General features: G+C 39.0%; 1 protein-coding gene and 2 long non-coding RNA genes across 8 annotated transcripts; 1 reads left to right on the top strand and 2 right to left on the bottom strand.

The window, feature by feature from the left end:
* Positions 1-4229: 4229 nt before the first annotated feature.
* LOC107994892 (uncharacterized) lies at positions 4230-22331 on the top strand. Of its 6 annotated transcripts, XR_003696948.2 has the most exons (10): positions 4230-4741; positions 8927-9128; positions 10583-10729; positions 12196-16042; positions 16457-16839; positions 16971-17438; positions 17664-17763; positions 18009-20630; positions 21313-21558; positions 21863-22331. XR_003696948.2 is itself a non-coding variant. In XM_017052022.3 (4 exons), exons 1-4 carry the CDS (start codon positions 4711-4713, stop codon positions 14213-14215), a joined length of 2400 nt encoding a protein of 799 aa, XP_016907511.1. In that variant the 5' UTR covers positions 4230-4710; the 3' UTR covers positions 14216-16918. The 6 variants fall into 6 exon arrangements, 1 of the variants encoding a protein (XP_016907511.1); XR_009831525.1 differs by having other exon boundaries at positions 12196-16839; XR_009831531.1 differs by having other exon boundaries at positions 12196-16839; positions 21313-21563.
* LOC133666834 (uncharacterized) lies at positions 10964-15419 on the bottom strand. Its single transcript, XR_009831554.1, has 2 exons — positions 15281-15419; positions 10964-12470 (listed from the first exon to the last, which is right to left on the bottom strand). It is a non-coding gene; the product is annotated as an uncharacterized LOC133666834 (long non-coding RNA).
* On the bottom strand, positions 17765-21056 carry LOC133666835 (uncharacterized). The gene is made up of 2 exons (XR_009831555.1): positions 20827-21056; positions 17765-18305 (listed from the first exon to the last, which is right to left on the bottom strand). It is a non-coding gene; the product is annotated as an uncharacterized LOC133666835 (long non-coding RNA).
* Positions 22332-22853: the final 522 nt, after the last annotated feature.

Here is a 22853-nt window from a genome sequence, read left to right as displayed (position 1 = left end):
ATGCACGTTAAAGATAGATCATAAAATTTATTAGTTTTTGGTCTACTGCTGAAAGTAGACATTCCATTCAACCTAATCAGTTTCTGATAAATAATATTTCAGTGAATCTGCTTTGTCAATCTACCAGTGCATTTAGGAATGATTAACTTGTGGTTTTTGTAGCAGAAATGTTGAGGTGGAATATAAAGTTTTTTTGCTATATGCAGATTGCAAATATTTCTACTCAATGTGGTCGTGATATAACCGCTTGTGAGTCGTTCAATGTGGATGAAAGGTTGCTTTCATTAGGGAATATTTCTAGTCAATGTGGACGCGACATAAATGTTGGTCTTAAATATATGGTAATATATTCATATAAGTAAGTTTTCTTGTACATGATTGGATACATAATGCAACATATTTTATGACGTTTTCGAACGTATATAATACTGCCAATGCATGGTCAATAAATGTCATCTGTCTTATAAATGTTAATATTACATCATAACTATATAAATATATAGATTTTTTAAAATTATTATTTTATAATTTTATGATATATAAGTTGATGTTTCATCATTTTTGAAAACGATCAAATCGTTGGACTTTGGAATCGATTATTTCTTGGTTAATTCCAATTTTTTATTTTGTATTATTTTTATAATTTCTCTGACTTAATGACATTATAGGGCAAGCCAATTAACGAGAAAAAGATTAGTAATCGATCTCATTTATTCACGAAAAATATATCGAGTAACGATTTGTGTTTGCATTTGTGAGTTAAATGTTGCCGTATTGGATTCTTAGCTGCAGCTGTTAATCATCAAGGAATTCGCGCGAAAAATTACAAACGCGTGGCGCGCTTCTGTTCCTACTTTTTCTTCCTTCGTTTATGGCAAACGAGTAATTCCTCTTAGATAGATAAGACGAGCAGAGAAAATTGTTGTACTATTAATTAAGATTGTAAGATAGCAATACAAGAATATAATACAAGATGAAATGATATTTTTTTCGATGAAATTTTTAAATTAAAAAAATTAAATTTTTATCTGACATTTATTACGTTTCTTAATTTTTTTAATCACAAACATCAGAAACTTAATTAAACGCAAGACTTCAATTAGACGTAAAAATATCAAATATTCAGATAAATTCCACTTGAAATTCCTCGCTATTTTCACACTTAATTGGATCATTTTGCACACACAATTTTCCATTACGTACATATATACATATATATTTTCTCGCAAATAGCATTTCTCCTTAATTCGATCACAGCTATCCTTCCAGACCTTCCAGACCAAGTTTCAGGAACATTAACTCCAAGATTTACATTACATGTTTCCTCTGTTCCTTCTACCGCAATATATTTCTATTTTCTTCAAAACTCGCCACGTACAACTCGTTACCGGTGCATACGTAACCCCTGTCCGTGCTACATATCAACCAGTTAAACGGATAATTGGAGCTGGTCGCTATCCAGCTTAAAGACGTCTCATTGTGCTGCAACAGCGTTTCTTGCGACATTGGTGGTAAAGGCATAGTTAAACACGCAGGCATTAGTCGTTGCATACGCGTGAGCAGACGAGATATAGTCGTGATATAGTCGTGGTGTAGTTGTTCCCTTGTGAGCTGAAATAACGAATGAAAGAGGGCGCTAATGTAACACGGTTCGTTGATCGCTTAAGGAATTTGTAAATGTAAATTAAATATGTGTTTCTCTTTGATTTTCTTATATTGCATATTTATGTTGAATTTAATAGGAATTTTTTTTTATACGAAAATTTGAATATATCGAATTAAATGACAATTTTAGCCAAATGTTGAGTCGGTTTTTTTTCAAAAATTTTTTTTTATTAACTATCGTCTTCGAATACAAAGCAAGTTTTAGAATGATCGTATAAATTTTGATTACCACTCGAATCTGATTTTGTATTTAAACGTAAAATCAATCTTTCTTCGTTTGTTCAGAAAGATTCCAATAATATAATTCCTCTGATACCTATTGTTAGCTTATTCATTATTTTAGAGAAAGAGAAGCTTTCCTTCGCTAACTAAGAATCGTTTAACCGTTATTTATCTGGAATCGTTCTTGGCTTACGAGTTGTTTAAAAATGTCTCGATTCGTGGATATCTATTGTTAGCTTATCTTGTTATTGCAGACCAGGGCTGGTCTCCACTTGGATTCTAAAGTGGTTCTATTATTGCATAATCGAATTTATTTCTACCTTAGGAAATTTATCTATTCGAATCGATTCCACGATACATTTGATTTTATTTATTAATAATTTCACTTTTATTATTATAATTCTTTCAAAATAACTTGCAAATATTTTTCGACGTTGTATCGCAATATTGATTAAATTAGCAAATTCTGAATGGAAGGAGAATCAAAATAATTTATAAGTTTATCAATTTTCACAGACAAACTTTCATTTCCAAGAATATTCCCGTTTCTGGATATATTTTGTAAGACATATCAAATACAAGAGGCAAAGAAATATTTTATAAAACGGCAGTGAACAAACTTGTTACCAAATGTTCCCGACTATAATATTAAATCTTGCGTTATTTCAGCGTTTTATAGGCGGTAATGGTATAAGGTTTCCAGATATAATTCAAGTTTTGGGAGCTACTATTTTCGATTCTCGTTCATTTCGTAAACAGCCCGACCCCACATAGGCAAAACCTGTGTGCTCCTCGGACGATTTAACGCTGTCGGTGTTCTGTTGGCACCACTCAAGATGGCCGATTTTTTGCTCTCATTTATCCGGTTGTTGCACAGCCACGTAATTTTCTGCTCAAGCCAACAAACTGTTACAATGTTCCTCCGCTATTTCTGGATTAACTTCTTTTTAAGCCAGGAATTCGAGCAAATACTACGACCAATTATCATACTACTAATCTCAATTTTAAATATATCTCAACTTCGAAGTCGTCTCGATCGTTTTTTCGACACGTCCAATCCTTTTATGACGTCTGAAAAAGAACATTTTTTTTTTTAATCCCCCAAATTTCGATAAATCTTTTCTTCTCCCATTTCGAAACGATTCAACAATTTCCAGATTATTACTTTCCAAGTTCGCAGGATGCCGACGAGCGCGGCATACGTGTGGGCCATTCCGCTTCTCCAAAGGTTAATGCACGTTAATGCAGCTTCAAACGAGCAAGTGTAATTATTCATCCATGAGCTAATCGATCCGTTTCAATCAAGCACGTTAATCATTGGCGAGCAAATGGTTTCGACTCGTCGCGCACCTTGCGAGTCACGAGGGGTCACGCGGGGAGTGGGGGAGGCGGGGAAAAAGTAGGGGAAAAGGGAACGGGAGGAGATTGAAAAAGAGGAAGGAACCGGTTGCACGCGGCTCGATTCCTCCCCGCTGGTTCACGGGGTTAAATATACCCTCGTGTTTTGCATCACTCGTGTTCGCGAATTGAAAAGGGAGAGAGAGAGAGAGGTGGTTGGGGAGGAGAAAAGTTCGAAAGAAACGATATATATATATATATGTTATAAATCGCGGGCGAAGAGGAAGTGGAGAGAGAAAAAAGGAAGGGAAAGGGTGACTGGTGCCAAAATATCGGATTTGGACCACACCCATGGAAGAAAAAAGAAGGAAGATGGGGGGAAGGGAGCGAAGTATTTTACGATTGGGTTGGAAATAGAGGACGAGAGTGAGAGATTTTATAAGATTCGAAGAAGCGAATTCGATAATTAACCCTTTCCGTTCTCGGTAGTAAAAAAGCGAACGATTTAAAAATTCTTCTTCTTTTTTAAATTTCTCAAAATTTACAATCTCTAGAATAATTAAAATCGAAATTAACACTTGGACTTTTTCTCTATCGAGACGTAATAATAATCGCGTCGATCACATTCGATCACCCGTCATATATAATTCCATCTAAACGAAACGAGCAACGGTGCGCGACGAGACAAAGATGAGCAGCAAAAGACACGGGAGAAGGAGAGAGAGAGAGAGAGCGAGGCACGCGATGAAAGGAAGATCGAAGAGGCGCAGGCTGCGGAGAGAGAAGGTTTGAGAGACGTCTGCTATTACAGAGCACCTCCGTGGTCACGGCGCACAGCCCGATATGGAGCAATCTCAGATTTCCATCCGCCCAAATCAAGAATATACGCCCCCGCCTCCTCTCGCTCTCTTCTTCCCCCAGGAAGGGGGAGGGGAGGACTCTGCTCATCTCGCTCCCTCTTTCCCCTCTCGGGCGGAGGTGGAGGCGCTGCTCGGGGTTGGTGCTTGGCCGGCCGTGCTAGTAACAGTGCCAAAACTGCCTCAAAACGGACCGCTCCGTTCTCTCCCTCCCTCTCTCCCTTCCCTCTCTCTTCCTCTTCTTCCCTCTTTACGTATCGATGTTCTCGTGCGGATAACCACCCATCCCAGACACGTGCCCTCTATCCGCCTTCTTACTTACCTTCCTTCCTTCGACCACCGTCTCCATTCTGCACCCAGCCCATCCACCCGATCGGCTCGCTTTCCCCGCTTTTCCAACGTGACGGCCGAGACAACAAGTGTCCGAGGATCGCGTGATCGGGTTCATCGCACCGATAGTTTCCGCGCCCTGCTCCTCGAATATACGTGTTTGGATACCTGTTCGCCAGTGAGCATCGTCGTAATCATCGGCCAGAAGAAAGATCGTTCAAGTAGCCGGGTCGAATGTGCTTCGTCGCCCACGCCGTTGTTGTCGATCAGGATTTACGGAAAGGAAGAACGATCCTTCATGTTGCCGGAAAGCAAGTTTCCCGTCACAGGTAAATTCGAACGATGTGCGTGCGAGTTGATCTACGATACCCTTTTCGATTTTTCATTTCTTCTCTCCCTTTTTCTCGAGAGAGAGAGTTGGATTCGATCGAAATAGAGATCGAGGATGGATTTCTCGAGAAATCACCGCTCCCCTCGACGCCGCGTCGCCTTGACATATTCCTCAGCATTGCAGCTGACTTACCGTTTTTAACCTACTTGCGCCCATGCCAATTACAGTCCAAACGCATGCTCGGCCGCGTGTGCGGCCACGAAACCGTCTTGTCCACTTGTTGCCCGTAATCCCGTACACACGCTTCCCCCATGGACGCGATTCCCACCTCTTCTCTCCTTCCTCGCACCGGTCCTCGAATTATCCCCGCCCCTCCTACCAACACCATTCTCAATAATAATAATAATAATAATAATATTACGTTTCCATCTCGCACCGACTCGACCTTGGACTGGATGATCGAAAAATTGGACAGCTTTTGTGATCGAAGATAAAATCGAGCGGTTCTCGAATTGGCGCCAATAACCATTCCACGATTGTCCTACGGGGCATCGATTCGTCTTGGAAGCGGTTTCGGAGGAGGGAAAAATTCTTGCCGAGGCGGCGACACCCGGGGTTAACCGGCGCGGCTGGTTTTAGTCAGGTTGGGCATAAATGGATAGTTAGGGGAGCAGGAGGCAGAGAGCACGAAAGTGTCTCAACGGGCGTAGTCGTAAAGATACACCGCGGTGCTCGGCCCCGTCATCCATAATCCCAAATATGGAGTGAGAAATTTGAGAGAACCGAAAATAGTGGCGCTACGCCAACCGCTAAAAATAGCCAAAAAATAAATTGTAGTTACGCGGCCGCCTGCATCATTCTATAACTGGTCTTCAATGAATCGGGCCACCTCCCTCGCACACGCCGTTATTAATACACCATCACACGTATACACCGGGCCGGTAAGCTATATTGTTCCCGTTTTTGGACCGCGTTTTAGCGGCGAGACTCGAGTTTGGGGATCGTTTTACGCTCGAGCCAGCCTTCCCAGCTAGAATATATCTATATACAGGGTGTTAACGCTCGAACCTGTTCGAATAATTGTACCGAAGCAACGCGAGAATCTTTATAATTTTTGTACTTTTGGAAAGAGATTAGGAAAGGAAATGCGTCAAATCGAGAGAGAAATAACTCGTTTCGAATCGAGGTGTTCAAAGGTATTCCACGAATGTATTGACACCTTGTATAAAATTGGTAGGAATTGAATTTTCTCGTATTAGGCGTGTTTTGTGTTGCCGGGGATGTGGGTGGAGGCGGGACTTTCGCTTCGATTAATCTAACTCGCGCGACGCTGCATCGTTTAATTTTAAATGACACGTGTCCGGGGTTATTAGAACTTTTGTTGCACGTGCCGCGAGGGAATTGCTAGCTTCGAATCGAGTGGGTAATTCTTTTACTTTGAGATGAAAAAATCAAGATTGTTGCAATTTTCATTACGTAACGAATATCTATAAGGAGGCGAATTATTGAAGGATAATGTTTTAATTTGTTTCTTTCTCCTTTTTTAATGTTATTGAATTCAAAATGAGTCAAATAAATTGTTTGCCTGAAAAGAACGGGAAGTATTATTTATAACGGAGAGGTGATATAAGATGACATAAATATACAATTTATATTTGGTACAAGATTTATTGCTGACGTAAATGAATTTATTTTTGTTTTAGATTAGAAGGATCATTGTCACGATTATTTTCGATACAAAAATATTCTTTTATATAAAAAATAAATAAAGCATGGAACGTAAAATCTCTGAGAATAGAGTAGGTCACGAAATTTAGAATGTTTGAACGAAATAATAAATTTCACGTGCTTCAATTTTTAATCGTTTTGATTTTATTAATTACACGTACGCTAGAAAACTTGCACGATACGTTAAAATTTTATCATTAAACAAAATTAAATAAAATTTAATTATTTTTCTCTCCCAAAATTTGTCACCATAAAAATTACTTCATCAAACTCCCTTAAATTTTTTTTTTACTTTAATCGCGCTTTATTTATCCAAGTTTATGTACAACATCGTAACAGTAACGTGCACGTATAAAAATTATGAAATTATTTTTATCGTACAACCTTTTTTTTTTTTTTTTAATTTATTTCATTTCTTTCGAAACTCTTTTTATTTCCTTCGACCGTTTTACATTCGCAGTATTCAAATTTCATGTTCCATGTTTGGCTCTGACTGCACAATTCGACGAACATTGTTGCACCTAACCTCGACAAATGGATGGTGTACAATTCGTGAAACCCGATCGACTAAGGCCAAGTACGGTCCAGCAATTGCGGGTGTTGGGTGGATCGTACTCGTGTCCGTGTTTCTATTTTCGAGCGTGAATATTTTTATCCGACAGTGGCTGCAAACTCTCTATGTTACAATACTCTTCTTCATCTCTCCTTCGTTAGCTTACACTCTCTTTCTCTCTCTTCCACTTTCTTCTCTTTTTTTTCACATCTCATTTCCGCTCCCGTTCAAGAGTTACGTCTTTCTTTGATATCGTCTCGTCGCGACGATCTCGTTTGAACGTCGTTCACGGTCGAATGGTAGTCTCGACACGTAGTCTCCCCTTTGCTTTACAGATAGTCGTCCGTTATCAATTAATCATTATTTCCTTTCGTTAAATTTATCCCGCTTTGAAACGTGCGGGATGCCAGAAGATCGATGACGGCTCAAGTTTGAGGTTATGTGCAAGATCGACGAAAGTTTCAAACACAGTTTTGAATTACTCGCGAATATCTTTAATACGTGTTGAATTAATACGTTTAATACGTGTCGTTTCAAATTTATCAATTTTTTTCTTTCATCGTTTTAATAAAATTTCATCGATTGAATTTTTTTTTAAATCACTTTAAAACTATAATCTTCGTCTCCTTTCTTATCCTAAATTTATTACTTTCATCGTTTCATTAAAAGATTTCTTTTTCTCGTGAATATTCATGCTCTTTTTATAAATTTTCTATTTTAAAATTAAATTCTTATCAAAAAATTTCTTTTTCCTTTTTTATCGATTAAACGATATTTTTCGCGTGTAAATATAGAAATTCTCTAACCTAACTTGTTATCTTCACCTTAAAATTTTTCTTTTTACCGACACTCGCGCACAAATTTACAATGTTTTCGTAAAAGCCTTCCATGTCCTTCTATTTCTGCGTTTATTATTATACGCGTTAAACCATGATACTATATTTATACGTGGCGGATCGACGTTTCGATGAGCTTAAAGGAGCATTACGAGAAAATTATACATGACAGGTGTGCAGAGACGAGTTGAAAAGCATTCCTAAGCCGATCTCCGAGTCGTGTAATACGCGGCAGCTGTCAGTTTTCCTTTTTATACGATTTCGAAGCCTTGGACACACTGGCTACCGCGCCCACACGTGGACTAACCTAACTATGCTGCAATTCTCCCGCACAATCCGATGACAATCTGCATGTGGGCATTTGTTTGGTTTCTTTCATTTTTCACGGCTGTTACGCGTTTCCACGATTAGAAATCCGCGTGGAAACACTAGTCGAACGTTTATGGTTAATCGAACAATGTTTCATTAAAACGAGAAGGTTATGAATATTCCGCAATATCCAAGTTGCATGGTGGCGGCGCTAATGTCAATGCGGTGCCCACGCATAACCTTTACTTCGGATACGAATCTATATACATATGATTTAGAGATGAAACGGAAAGTTAAAATTCGTTGGCGCGAATGTCGTGATGTTGCATGTTGCGGATTGGCCAACTGGCTGTGAATTTGTAATAAATTTTGTACACTTTTGGCACAAAATTTTGTGTTCATTTCAACAAATGATCGATGATGGCATAGATGATATCGAATAATTAATTTATATTATCTATAGAATCTATAGTAATTTTTTATCTTCTTGCGCAACATTAATTTGATTTAAATAATGATTCTCTGATCAATTGAAAAACTACTTTAGTAATTATTTAAATAATAATTCATAGATTATACATAACCAATCATATTTGTCGTTTTAGGAATCACTAGAGCCTTGCATTTATTTTATATATATTTTTGAAGAATATTAGGAATGAGATAATGAAAATCATTGCGTTTTAAACGTTATTTTAGTTATTATGATTAATCGTTTGATTCTAATCAATCAATTATCAATTTTTTGATGCCGTAGGGGGCACTATGCAGACCGAGGAAATCGTGTCTCGCACACAATCTACTGGTATAGACGGCGGCCCCACAGACAGCGCCTCTTTGCAGCATCATCTGCATCACACGTCGCACATAAAGTGTCCGTTGCCACCTCTGCTCCACATGGCGGTGAAGCAGGAGCCACAGGAGGAGGAGGAACGAAGTCGTGACACGAATGCGTTGAGGTGAGCCTACGATTATGGTAATCGCCACTTCCCATCTCTCTCGATCCTATCTTTACGCTTTCACTCGTAAACACCCGTCTTAGATAGCATCGATCACGCTTTCTTTCGAATTATTTTTCCCTTTAAAAGTGAATCACGTGTTTAGGAACAATTAAAATTTTATTTTACTTGTTACGTAAATAAGAATAATCGTAATAATATAGGTTATAATTTTAAATAATCCTTTTTTAAAGAGACCTAACCAAACCAAACGACTTTATCAAAGTCAAATAAAAAATTACATTGTAATTATATATTTTGCCATTAAAATTTAGAAATTTCTAGAAATTCGAACGAATCAATTAAAATTGTGACTCTGGCATTCCATGGTTTTGGCGGGAAATTTTGTAATATATATGCAAAATACTTGAAATTTCTTCGAAAATGATTATAAAACACGTCCGAAAAGATGAAACGTACGTATTATCGCGAGTTTATGTCGAATCAACGTACCCAAACCGGGCCCACGAAAGAAAACATTAGTATTCCTCGAGCAAGGTAAACGCTCGTGCCGACAGCCCGAGTTGTGTTATTATCGTATCGGACATAAATCATATAAGAAAGGCATTAGTTATTATTATTATCGCGTGTTGCGCATCGTAACGAGATAAATGTATCTCGTCATAACGAAATAAAATAATACGTTGTCAGCCTGTTATTACGCGAAACGTAATTTTTCTCGGATGATCCCGATGGCGCTTACGATGAGCGACAGATTTTTTTCTTTTCCTTTTCGAAAATTAGTATAGCGAATACGATCATCTCGAGTCGCGTAAAAATAATTTATATGTGTGTCTCGGAGGAATGATGGAAACGTGAGCCGAGTAACGTCCAAAAGGTTAGGTCACACGGTCACGTGTTATTATGCAAAGCCATTTTTTTTTTATTATTCATTTTCTTAATATCCTGATTTAAAACGAAAATTTAAAACGAACGGAATTTCGTCCAAAATTATGAGAAATTAAGCGGAAAATTTTATGCGTGGTAAGTCGAATTAATAATAAAATCAATCCTTCCTTTTTATTTTTTCCTTTTTTTTCTTCAATTGTATTTATTCATTTGGTAGATATAATGTAGAAGAAAAAAAAATTTTTTTTCCACTATTATTGCCTGCATTCAAAAGTGTATAAAAATTATATATAGAAATCGTAAAGGGTAATAAAAGTTTTTTAAAAGGGATATTGTATCGCTTGACCACTTCGATGCGATTTATGACGTTTTACGGGCGTTTATATCGCGCAGAAAATTCCTTTATACCCCTGAATATGTATCGAATAACAACTTTCACCCGATTACGTCCACCACGTTTACTTTATTCGTATTTTTATTGCCAACTGTGAAATACGAATGCTTCCTTTTCTTTTTCTTTGCTGGTCGCGATTGAGAGAGATTGTAAAAAATGATAAATTTCATAGTCCACAAGTAGATGCAGACACCTCGCCGACGTCCGTCGATGGGAAACTCGGGCATGGACACGAAACGGGCCATCATCATCAGATCCAGGAGCTTGAGGAAACTCCGGGGCAGACCGTTGCCGATCTGAATAATCGAGGAAGGCCGAAGTAAGTTTTGTTTGATCATTGTACAATTATAATTTAGAAAGATTGTTAAATTTTAAGGAACAGAGTAGAAGATCGATCAATGGAATTAATACTAATCAATACTATTGTTAATATGTATAAATAGAATTCATACATTACAAGGATTATTAAATTTCAAAATAATATCGTAACTTTTGTTCTCGTGAAAATTTATATGATATTAAAAACAGAATTTTAAAAAAGTTTAAAAAAATATTTCGTTTCTTAAAATAATTCTTTAATTCAATAGAATGATTAAATTTAAACATAGTACAAATAAATAAATTTTCGTATCAACATCACGAAATTGAAAAATTCGTCTAATTTACATTACGAGGCTTTTCAACTCATCCTGATCTCCATTTAAATCTTAGAACGAAAAATTTTCATTCCATTTGCGCAACCATTTCCTCTCTTCTTAATCGATTAATCATTTCCTTTTCCAACCTCCAATTATCCTCGCTCGTTCTATCCTTCTCGATCCCCCGTACGCTGACACCTTCTCGCTCTCTTTCTCTCCCCCCTCCCCCTCCCACTCTAACGACCCTTTCAACTCGTCTCGTTTACAGCCGCGAAAGAGTTTTAGATAAGCAAGAATGGATTCAGCGAGAAACTGGTTCGTTCCAAATGAACTCTCTCCCGCGTTCTTTTCTGAAAAGAGAGAAAAAAAAAGAAGAAAGAAACAGAACCTCTTTGGCACGTCGACTCGTTGAAATGCCGCGAGTTGATTACCGTTACATTGAATTTCATTAAAAAAAAAGAAAAAAAAGAAAAAGAAAAAGAAAAAGAACGAGTAGTAGGGAAGAGGAGCGCGGGACACTCTCTATGCATAATGTACACGTAAGATGGAATGGCTCGACGTATAAATCGACGTGTGTGTCGAGGTGTGGTTTGGAATGCAGTTAGGTGGAAAACAACGTTAACGAAAGCCTCGTATCGCCGATGTAATTATTAGTCGATTTCCATGCGATTCTCTTCACGCGGAATACTCGATGAGAAATTAATTACGAATTAATTACGCGTAGGAACGATGGGTGGAACGGGGAGAATGCGGAGGATTCGGAGCTTCTTTTTTTTTTCTTTCGGAATTGCGAGAATTTAATCAGGTTTCGCATCTTTTTGCTTTCTTTTTTTTTTTCGAGCGTGGTAAAAATTTGTATAGTTGTTTTCACGTAGTAAATGCGTTAACAATTATGCATCTTCAAATTGTACCTTTCATTTTTGCGTAATTAGACGAAAAGTTGCAATAATTTCGTGGTTCAACGACGATAAATAATCTTAAATATTCTTTTCTACTGTTGGAAATACAATTTTTTGCAATCTCGTCAATTCGACTGAACAATAAATAAAAATAAGTATTTCTAAATTCGATCTCCGAAATAAAATGAAATAACATAAAATCCGTGGAATGGTCCATTAAAACTCGGGACGTGGAAAATCTGTTGCAGTCGTGGGCGCAGGAAGTCGCGATGGAAGCTCAAGTTCCACCACCAAGCGTTGCCTCCGGAGTATCTGGACCACTACGAGGCGTCCCTCGCCCAGGAGGCTCTGAACTCGTCGCCGACCCGACTGACGGAGCCGACGATAGCCAGCCCAGCGCCAACCAGCTCCACCTCGACGCCAAGCCCCATAGCCGACGTGCACGGCTGGTTGCAGCGGATCGCGGCGATGCAGCAAGAGCTCTGCCCTCAGATCTCGTCCGGCCAGTGCTCCACGATGGCACCTAACAACGCGAATCAAGCGTCAGTCTCGAGAAGATCCGTGATCACGTCCACCTCCTCTCACGCGCTCAACAACACTACCACCACCACCACCACCACCACCACCCACCACCATAATCACAATCAACAGCAACAACAATCCCCTTCCCAAGCGTGCCAAGCCAGGCCGCCCATGAAATACTCGGATCTCCCTTACATGGGCGAGATCACGTTGGACAACAGCAAGCCGAGGCGGGGGAGGAAGCCGAAGAAGGCGGATATCTGCCACTTGATATACAAAAATTACGGGACCATACTGCCTGGAACCCCTGGCCACGAGGAGAGAAGGCTCTCCCCAAGGGGGGAGAAGCTCGATTGCCGAGAGAGGATCTCCCCGCACACGATTCCGTTCCAGAGGTCGGACGTGCAGAACAGGATCAGCAGCTTGTTGGAGAAACGATTGACGCAGGAGTCGCGGCGCACGTTCGACGTCGTGGAGAATTCGGCGAGGGAGCAGGACGAGCCTTTGAACCTGTGCATCAGGGATCTGAATCAATTGAAGATCAGGTTGTTGAGGAAGCACGGGAACGTGTACGAGTCTGGACAGGTTAAGAGCGAGACGTCGAGCGACGGGGAGGAGGTCGAGTGCATAGGATCCACTTTCCCCACCGAAACGAGTTATCGTCCTTTGTTGGATCCGCTGGTTGTTCGTAACAGTGGGAGCAACGTGAACCACAACAACAATATAATCGATCCCATGCTCGCCACCAATCCGGGATTCGTGTACTGGCCCAACGCGGGCGTGTTTATCCACCCGATGGCGCTGCAGTCGCAACTGCTCTACTACCAAAAGATGGCGCAGAACGACAAGTGTTATCCGAGAGGTTTGGATCAGGGGCCGAAAGAGCAGAGGATCGTTCCTAAATCGATATATTCCATGATGGAGGCGAAGAGCCCCCCTCTCGTTCCCGCGCCACCTGCCACCGTTCAACCGCTGACACCCGTTCAAACCGTCCCCCCCGTCCAACCTCCGGTCTCTCCCAGGCCGAAGAGGAACGCGCCCGTTGCTCAAGCCCAAGGAGGACAGCCGACCAAGAGGAAACGGTCCGCCATATTCATACCGCCTATGCCCACGGAGAACAACAACAATCCCGCGACAGAGGTGAGCATATGCAAATTCAAGTTCACAGGTGGGGCGAAACCTAGCCTCCAAGAGAAGAAGAGCCTGTCCGTCGATTCTGGGGGCAACTTCAGGTATTACAGCGGAACGGGGGACAAGAGTATGCGTGGATACGAGTTCTTCCCGCGCGAAGCTCTTCAACAGTCCGCCGGCCAGTCGGCCTCCTCGACGGGCGCCTTCCTCAACGCAGCCGGGGAAAGGATTCAACCGCCTCCCTGTCAGAGGAGCGGGGGCAACAACCAGGAGGAGGGTCGCCGCAAGAGGAAGACGCGAAAGTCGTTGCAGAGGGAGAAATTGGAACAAACGTTCAAGGAGAAGGGGTTCCTGATCCAGACGCAGCAGTTGGAATCCGCGGAGGGCGCCACCTATTGCAAGTTTAGACAACTTAGAAAGTTCACCAGGTATCTGTTCAGAAGCTGGAAGGATTATTTGCCGGGAAACGTGCGCGAGTTGACCGGGGCAACGGACAATGAGATTGGAGACGGAGACGCGGAGAGCGACACGAACGTGTTACCGTCCCCTGTTCCGAATATGGTGGACGTGCCGTCAGCTTTCGTCGACGAGCACCGCGCCCTGCCTCTCACGTGAGACAGCCACGAGGCGATCGGTCGGTTCTAACTTCACGTTAACTTCAACCACGGTTCTCGGGGCCAAGATCAGGGAAATCGCTGATGAACCACGTTGCTTCGATCGAGGAAGCAACGTGAGGTGGGGTACGAGGGATGGAGAGGAGGCAAGTCGAACTCGATGTAAGTTTTTAAGGACGTAAAGATTTTTGATAAAGAAGATTGTGCTCGCGAGATGGACGATCGGGAATTATTTGAATTAGGAAGTTTCAAGTTTTAAGATTCGATGGGTTGTTTCAAGTTCAACCGCGTTACATCATTGGAAATGGATTTCAAGAGAATTATATTACTGTGAGAAGAGGAAATGTGTCTCTGTCTTTTTCAGAGAGAATTTTCCACGATGAAATATATAAAAAATTGTAAAAATTGCGACTGACAATGGAAATTAGGAAACGATAGATTCAGCTAATAGGTTAAACGTGAAAGACAATTAACTTTCACTTTGTACTCATGATTAATAATAGGTAACTGTTAATGTCATAACATTTAAGTATCGAAACTTTATAACACCTTAAAAATGCATAAATGGTATACACACATTTTTTACGGAGTAAAGAATGGATATCTTTTTTAAATTTTCAATTCACATTTTCTTTCTTGAATTCGTTTATTTAAAAATTTATAAGTTTTTCTTTAAATTTTATTAAGAATTGATATATTACGAAACACCTTGTTGATTTGTTATTAGAAATGGAAAATTTTTTTTAAAGTATATTTCCATGATTTTATTTAAACCAATATAAAGATTTTTAAATTATCATCTATTAATATTGTATTATCTCGTGAGCGTGTATTGATTGTTAGCCGAGCAAAAAATTAATTAAAATTCGAAAAAAATACAATAACGATGTTGACCAGTTGTTATGACATCATTATATCTATTATTGTAGATAATCTACATCTATGTAATATTTACTGGTCCTTGAATATCAAAAAAAAAAAGAAAAAAAATGTGAAGAAAAATTATAATATTCAATTATAATTCACAATGAACTAAAAAACACGATGTTAATTGACGTTTACTTACACAAAAGTGATATATAAGTCTGTGATATGTAGTAATTCATCTCATAATTGATAAAAAACACACAAAAAAAAAACACTGATCATTCGTTTTAATATTCTTAAAAATATCCAATTCAAAAATTACCTAGTGAAAAAAATATAAAAACATATCGATTGAAATTCATTTATCGAGATTTAACGAATTTAATTTTATGTTAAAAATGCTTGTAAACAGCCCCCTATGATCAAACCACGTTTACATCAAGCCAGTCGGTTAAATTTCAATCGAATAAAGTAAAATTTCGATCGTTTACGAGTCAAAGTTATCTCGATCTAACGAGAAAAGTTATGCAGATCACCAATTTTCATAAATGGATTTATACCAACAATCTATCACTTCCATTTCATTACCATCTAATAAAAATCATCATCACGACTTATAAATAAATACGTATTATTTCGTGAATCAAACGAACGAACGTACAACTATTAACATAACCTTATAACAATGCGCGATTGATCGATCGTTTCACTAGAAGAATGAGAGAAGAAAGGAACGTATATCGGTGAGAGAGTGGGAAGGAGAATCGTAAATGCTACCGCGAGCGAGGATACGAAGAACAGATGGCGTTCGTGTATCGTCACGGTTATAATAATAATGTAAATTCGATCGTAGCTCCGTGCCAAAGATGGGAGACTGGAATGTAAATAGCGCTGAAAGGACGTGTTTGTCGTAGTTAACCAAAGAGCGTGGTTTCGCCGATTAGAAGCGGATGCGAGTAAGGTAATCTTCGTGTGTTAAGAAACAAGAGGCGTGACGCGATAAATTCAGCTTTCTAGGCGGCCTGCACGGGACGAGGCGAGACTTTCGTCGGCTTTCGATTTTGCAATGCATTTCGTGCGCACCTAGATGAGAACAGAGAATGAAAATGAAAAAAGAATCAAAAGATTCTTCTTTGAGAGAGGAGAGAGAAAGAGAAAGAAAGAGAAAAAAAGAGAAAGGAATAATTAGAAACGGGAAACTCCCGTATAATTATACGATTATCATGATTATTTTTTAATCGTAATCTATTTAATAACGCCTAACGAAATCTAGTCTTATTTATACTCTTTGTTAAATCAAAAGCCGTGTTTTTTTCTTTTTTATTATTATTATTATACGCACAGCGATTTATTTATGTATGTATATAATTCACAGTTTGTGTCGGCGCGTGGCGTACATCGGAATGCAAGGAATGGAGAGAAATGTGTGGACTGTTGGCGAGAATAAAATTGAAATTGCGACTGTCAAGCGATGGCGATGGCTAGGTAACGTTCGATGAATTTAGGGAATGTTAGATTGGAAAACGATCCGTACCTGAGGCTTGTGGCGCTCTCCTTCGATTTTTCGCTCTCGAATCGTCCTTTATTCGAGACTTGTAAATGGTTCAGGTTTTAGAGACGCGCACGCGCCGACGAGTCTCCATTGTTGGAGGAGAAATTGCGCTCAAAATGGCGATGATTAATGGTGGAACGAGGAAATGTGCAACAGGAACCGTCCTATAATCTGTAATCGTTATTATCCTGTGCAGCGACCATTTTGTACGTATTGCCAATTGTAAAGAGATCAATTCTTATAGTCTGTAATAATAAAAAGTAATTGTTACTTATATTAACGTTATTCTTCTTGTTGATTTTTTGACGAATCAATGTATGATTACAATTTTTTACAGCAATTCATTCGACTAATAAATTATTCTCGAAGAATAAGATTCACATGCAACTCAAGATACGATCTGAAAAAAAATAATGGAACATCGAAACGAATTTCGTTTTATATTGACGAAGCATATAATTCTTTCGAACAACTTTTTATTTATCTTCCAATACGTGACAACGAGAAAGAAATTAACGTTGTACGTTATACATTTGTGCAATGACTGTCGAAAAATCTTATTTCTCCCAAACATCACGTTGACGTATGAAAAATTCACGCAACAAAGTATCAATTATGGATCCACTTATATCGCAAAACGATATAACACGTTTTACAGTGATTATAACACGCGTGCATGACAATTGTCAAAAGTAATCCCCGAAAGAAATTTAATTAAACCTTTCCCGATATGTTTCATTGATGCACCGGCCAAGGATCCATGCGCATCACACACGATACACCATCACGCGGCTTGGAAGGCCAGGTAAGTACGCATTCGTGTGCCTACACGCACAAAGGGAATAAGGATGCGTGTGCACGCACTGGCTGGTCTCAGCTCGTCGATGCGTACAGCCAGCCATTCATGCATACGCCCATTCATACGTCTCTCTGGCTCACCTTGAACACTTTTTGTCGTCGGTCGATGTGGACGTGGCTGCGCGCTTTGCCACTCAAACCGTGCACTTTACTATGTATTCTCCTCTTTCAGAGAGGGTGCTGATTCGAAGTTGAGAAATTATGGATGAAGGATTCGAGAGAAATTTGACTTAAAAAAAAAGAGAGGAGATGAGAGAAATCAACAAAGAATGGTAATTTTGAAGTTTTTTTAATTATTTTAATTATTCAAATATTTTTTTAAGTGCAACATTTATGTCACTTAATATTACTTACATAGAATTTTTTACATCCTTTATTATCTTTATAATTTTTAATATTTTATGTGTTATATGCGTTTTATTTTTTTGAATCGAGTTTATTCAAAATCTTCGAATATCTTTCGTTTGATGTATTAGAAACAATCAACTAACTGTTCTTTTCGTACTTTTTTTTCCAGAACGTAAATGTTATCATATCCTCGATTTCTAATTGAACGTTTTTTACGATATGATTTAATTCTCATCCTCCTCTCGCGAATTCCACCACGTTTAGTTCAGAAAGGAAGAAGAGAGATAAGAAAATTTGACGCGTTGAATTGTTGGAAGAGGGAAGGCGTCGTCGTCGGCGTCGTCGTCGAGGTTGGCGCGCACAATGACTGCAGGTTTCCTAATACGGCCTCGTCGCCGAGCTGGATGAAAAAAAGAGGAATTTTGGCCACCATCGGGGGCCTGGGAAGAACGTCCCGCGTTAGATCCTGCCGGCACAGAAATTTAATAATCGACCGCTGCCCGCTTCGAAATCTTTCTCTTCCTCTTGCTATGTACTTCAGTATATATCATTAGTCGAAGAGTTAATGCCTCTGTGACTTTGATCACTATAATCAAACTACAGATTTTTCTGTATAAAGCATCAAAGATTGTTTAAAGAAGATTGTTTGGATTAGAAATTTAGAAAATATTACAAAAGAGTTGATTATTAATTATATAAAATTTGTAAAGTTAATCCTTTTGTAACTTTGATTATTTTGTTTTAGAGAAAAGGATAATTGAATTGCAAATCACAATTTATTATAATGAAAAGTGATAAGTAATTTTTATTGCCTGTAAGAATAATTAAAACAGATTGTAACTTTTCATTATAGTCTTCAATATCAGAGACTAGTATTGAAGATTTATAATTTCTTATAAGAAAAAATGAGAAAACTTGAATTAATGTGATCAACATACTCTGTAATCCAAGTTTCACACCTCTTTTATCATCATATAGTACAAATTTTATGCAAATTGTAATTCATTCACCATTCTTAACAAAGACAAGCTTCTTGAACACGTTTTAAAACGTCTCCAAATTTTTATAAGTAAGATAACAATGCCCAGAAACATCGAACCACCAAATAAACCACCATCCTTCCATCCTTCTCCTTCTTTCACCCCCTTCAATCACCTTCACCTTCCACAAAACCGGAACCGGACAAATTACACTCGTCCTCGATCCTTTCAACATTCGAAGACAAAGAGACGAGTCCCTCCTCCTTTCCTTTGTGTTTCCACGTGTTCTCCTCGCCAACTCCCTTATACGGTAGAAAGATAAGGAGTTCGCGCGCCCAGTAAATCGGCGATTTAAGGTGCGTCCGAGGCGCGGAGGAGATAGCGAGAATCGCGTGGAGCGTGAAGCGTGAACCGAGCGAGCAGGATCGGATAGAGCGTGGCCGGTTCGAAGGAAGACAGGTATTCGCAGTCTAACAGGACAGGTTCGTTCGCGAAAAACTTCAATTTGTCTCGCACGCTCCCCCATCCGCGCAGGGATATCTCTTCGATAATACGCGCGCGCCAGGAAGGGAAATCGAGTGGCGATAACGTTGGATATTCTTTGGAATTGCTATTTCTTTTTGGAGGGAAATTGAAATTTGGAAAGGAACGAGAATTTTGATGATTGATAAGGAATTGTGAATTTTTTTTTTAAAATGTTTTTGGATTTAATGAAGTTTAATTTTAGTATGCAAAAGAGAGTTGGGAATGTTTTGGAAAATTTGTTCAAATTTCAAAAGTTTTGAAACTGATTTCTTGAAATTCTAAAATTATTGATTATGAGTAATTCTAGAAACGAGGAAATAAAATCTAAGGAAAAATCTTGGATCATTTGTAATATTTTAGGAGAAAAGAAACACTGTATGCTATTAATATATCCAAAAATTAGATCGATGCAAGTGTGAACTGTGATAAAAAAAAAGTAACAAACAACGATAAAAAAATAAAAACAAAAATAATTACCGTATAATTCAAAGAATCCTCGAAAGAAAAATAACCAAATCACGACTCAATTCCAAATAATTTTCTTGATCGCTGTTCAAATTTCGCGCCATAAACTTTCCTTATCGCTCCCGCTCTGCTCCTTCTCCAAGGAACGATAATTAAACAGTATCGGTCAATATCCCAAAAAATACTCTCACAGGAACACGTTCCTTTTTACGCGATATCGACGCGTTCCCCGCAATTATATCCGTCTGAATGGCGGCCGTGTGCTCGCCATCAGGCGTAGGCGGAGTCAACCGATTTTAAACAACTGGCTGTACGCATTAATTAAATCCAGGAGTCTGTGTACTACTCCCTTGACTCCATACAAGGTGGCCGGTCTTAATTTGGCATTGGCGAAATAGTAACGCCGGTGCTGCTTAACACCAGCCCATTGTCCTGTCCACCTCAACGCAGCCAGGATTCAATAATTAATTAACTGTATTTCATCGAACGCTTCCATTTACCGCACCAACCACGGTATACATCCATCCAACGTGGAATTATTATCGCGTAAATCATGGAATGCGTGCTTCCTTTTAAGCGTTTCGACTCGAAATCGAAATGCTTATTATAAGAGAACTCTTGGTTCAGTTCCTATTAGGGGTTGGTAAACGGTGGTTTCTGATTTATCGACTCATTTTGTGACCGCGGTTACTGTTGCTTGGCCGATTACTTGTTTACGAGATTTTATCGAGATTTTGCGTGAGTAATAGCTATCTTGGTGTCAGTGAGATTTTTCGATACGAAATCAAGGATGTTCCTTTTTCGAAAAGTTGATAGTTCAGGTTAGTTTACTATCGATCAATCTTAAAACAGAATCTCTTTCAATCCGATATTCTCCTTTACCTAACCTCAACTAACGAAAGAAAAAAGATCACTTTCATCTCTCGAACGACTCAATCAACCGCGAGGACGATCAACTCCAAGAATTCACCAATCGAAATCAACCGAAAGGAACCCAAACGAAACATAACCTCTTACATAAGCTCCCTGTTCTCCCTCCACTATCCATTCCACGGTGAAGCACGATACCAGTCCGATAATTTCATCCGATTAAGATGCACCTTGTCGAGACATGCTCGCGCAATTCACGTAATTCGCGCAATTAACCCCTTAGAGCCGCATTCCCGCCCGTTCCTCGGCATCCGGCCCCCTCGTTCGTTCATCGAGGTTTCGCTGTGAAAACGGGTTCATTCATGAACCACGACTGTGGTTCGGCAAAAAGCTCCATCTTCCCTCTTTTCCCCGCTCATCCTCCTCACAGTCCCACCTCTTGTTCGTCGCTTTGCTCGTCTCGTCTCGAGCTGAGACAGAAAGAGAGAGGAGGGTGCACGTAGAAAACTGGTATCGGTACAATGCCATCGGAATACGCTATCTCAGCCGCTATTTCAGCTCGAGAGGAGCGGGTAAAGCAAGAAACAGACGCCACCGGAAATCATCATTCTAACCGGGTACGTTTAATCGAAGGGAAAACCGGAATATGCCGCGGGCTGACTGACAACAGGATCAACCTGCTCTGTGGACGTATCGAAGCCAGGATTCCATTCCGGCTCGATTTTTCTACACCGACACGGCGACCAAGTATCCCCACTCCTCCACGACCGACTCTTTTCTTCTACCACTGATTAATTACACGTATTGTTAGACGAGCGTTCTTCTTCTCGATCGTGCAAATGTGGCGCCGTTCTAGTCGAGTGGAAATGGGAAACGTCGGTAGGGTGACAACTATTTCTTTTTTCTTTTAATATTTTCTCTCTTTCTTTTCTCCATTTGATGAATTTTGGATTGATCAATTTATTTTTATCATTAATGGAACAGTTTGATAATGGTACTTAATATATATAAAATATAAAGATTTCTATTTATTTTTCAAGTAAATATTTTATTGATTTTATTTTACTTACATTTTTCCGTTATTGCTCTTTTTATCATTGGATAATATATAATTTTCTTAATTAAAAATGTCTATATCTAATCACGTAAGTGTGAAGTGATTATTTGGAACATTATGATATAGCAAACGTTGGTAATACTGGTCTACACCGGTCCTATTTGCGCTGCGAACGTCAGAGTGCACCGCAAAGTCCATATCCCTAAGTTTCGAGGATACGACACGAGGATATCGTGGCCGGCACGTACACCAGCTGGTCCAACTTCTTGTCCAGCGTCGACAGCTGCAACGAAAACGAAAAATCGGAATTGGAATCAGTGAGAGCAAGAACCCCCGACTTCTGGAGGGGATATGTCCGTGGATCATTCGTGGCTCGAAGAGGAAGAGTGCAAGAGAGAAAGAGAGAGAAAGAAATGCAAGACGATGGAACCGGATACAACGAAACGTTTTTGACACGAGACGTTCTGTATATCATCCATTCCCGAATGTTTTTTGTCAAAAAAAGATTTTATGAACATTTCAAAGAAAGATTCCAAGGAAAAATATTAATTATAAATTCATTGGTTATCCTTGATTAAAATCTTATAAAGACAAATTTCATGTTTCGTATTTTTCTATTATAATTTTGTTGCTTTCTAATGTGGATTAATTAAGATGTCATTTAGACATATATGAGAAAATTGTCAACAGATGATATAATAACTTAGAGATTTGGAACATTTTTTCATATATTGATTTTCTTTTCTTCTTTATTACGAAGATTTTATTAAATATTTTAAATCATTTTACAATTAGTTAAAATTCGAATTATAAAAATGATGTATAAGGTATAATTACAATATAAAGATTGGATTAAATGAGATCCTGTTAAGATTTTTAATCAATAGATTAAATAAAAAAGATAATAAGAATTGGATATCGCGGTTGTCTTTTGAACGCATAAATTTTGTTGAACGAGAAAAGGAGAGTGAATAGTAAGAAAAGGACAGAGATAGAGTAAAAATTAGGGAATCAACGCCATCTCTAGAGTGCCGCAAATGAAACTCGTAAAGAAAGGACAGAAAATAAAAAGATAAGGATAAAGATAGAAAAGAATTGACTTTTGGTGCCATCTGTT

The sequence above is a fragment of the Apis cerana genome, linkage group LG1, assembly GCF_029169275.1.
Source record: "Apis cerana isolate GH-2021 linkage group LG1, AcerK_1.0, whole genome shotgun sequence".
Classification (NCBI taxonomy): domain Eukaryota; kingdom Metazoa; phylum Arthropoda; class Insecta; order Hymenoptera; family Apidae; genus Apis; species Apis cerana.
Note: the sequence above shows the minus strand (reverse complement) of the source record. Positions and strands in the feature narration are given on the sequence as shown.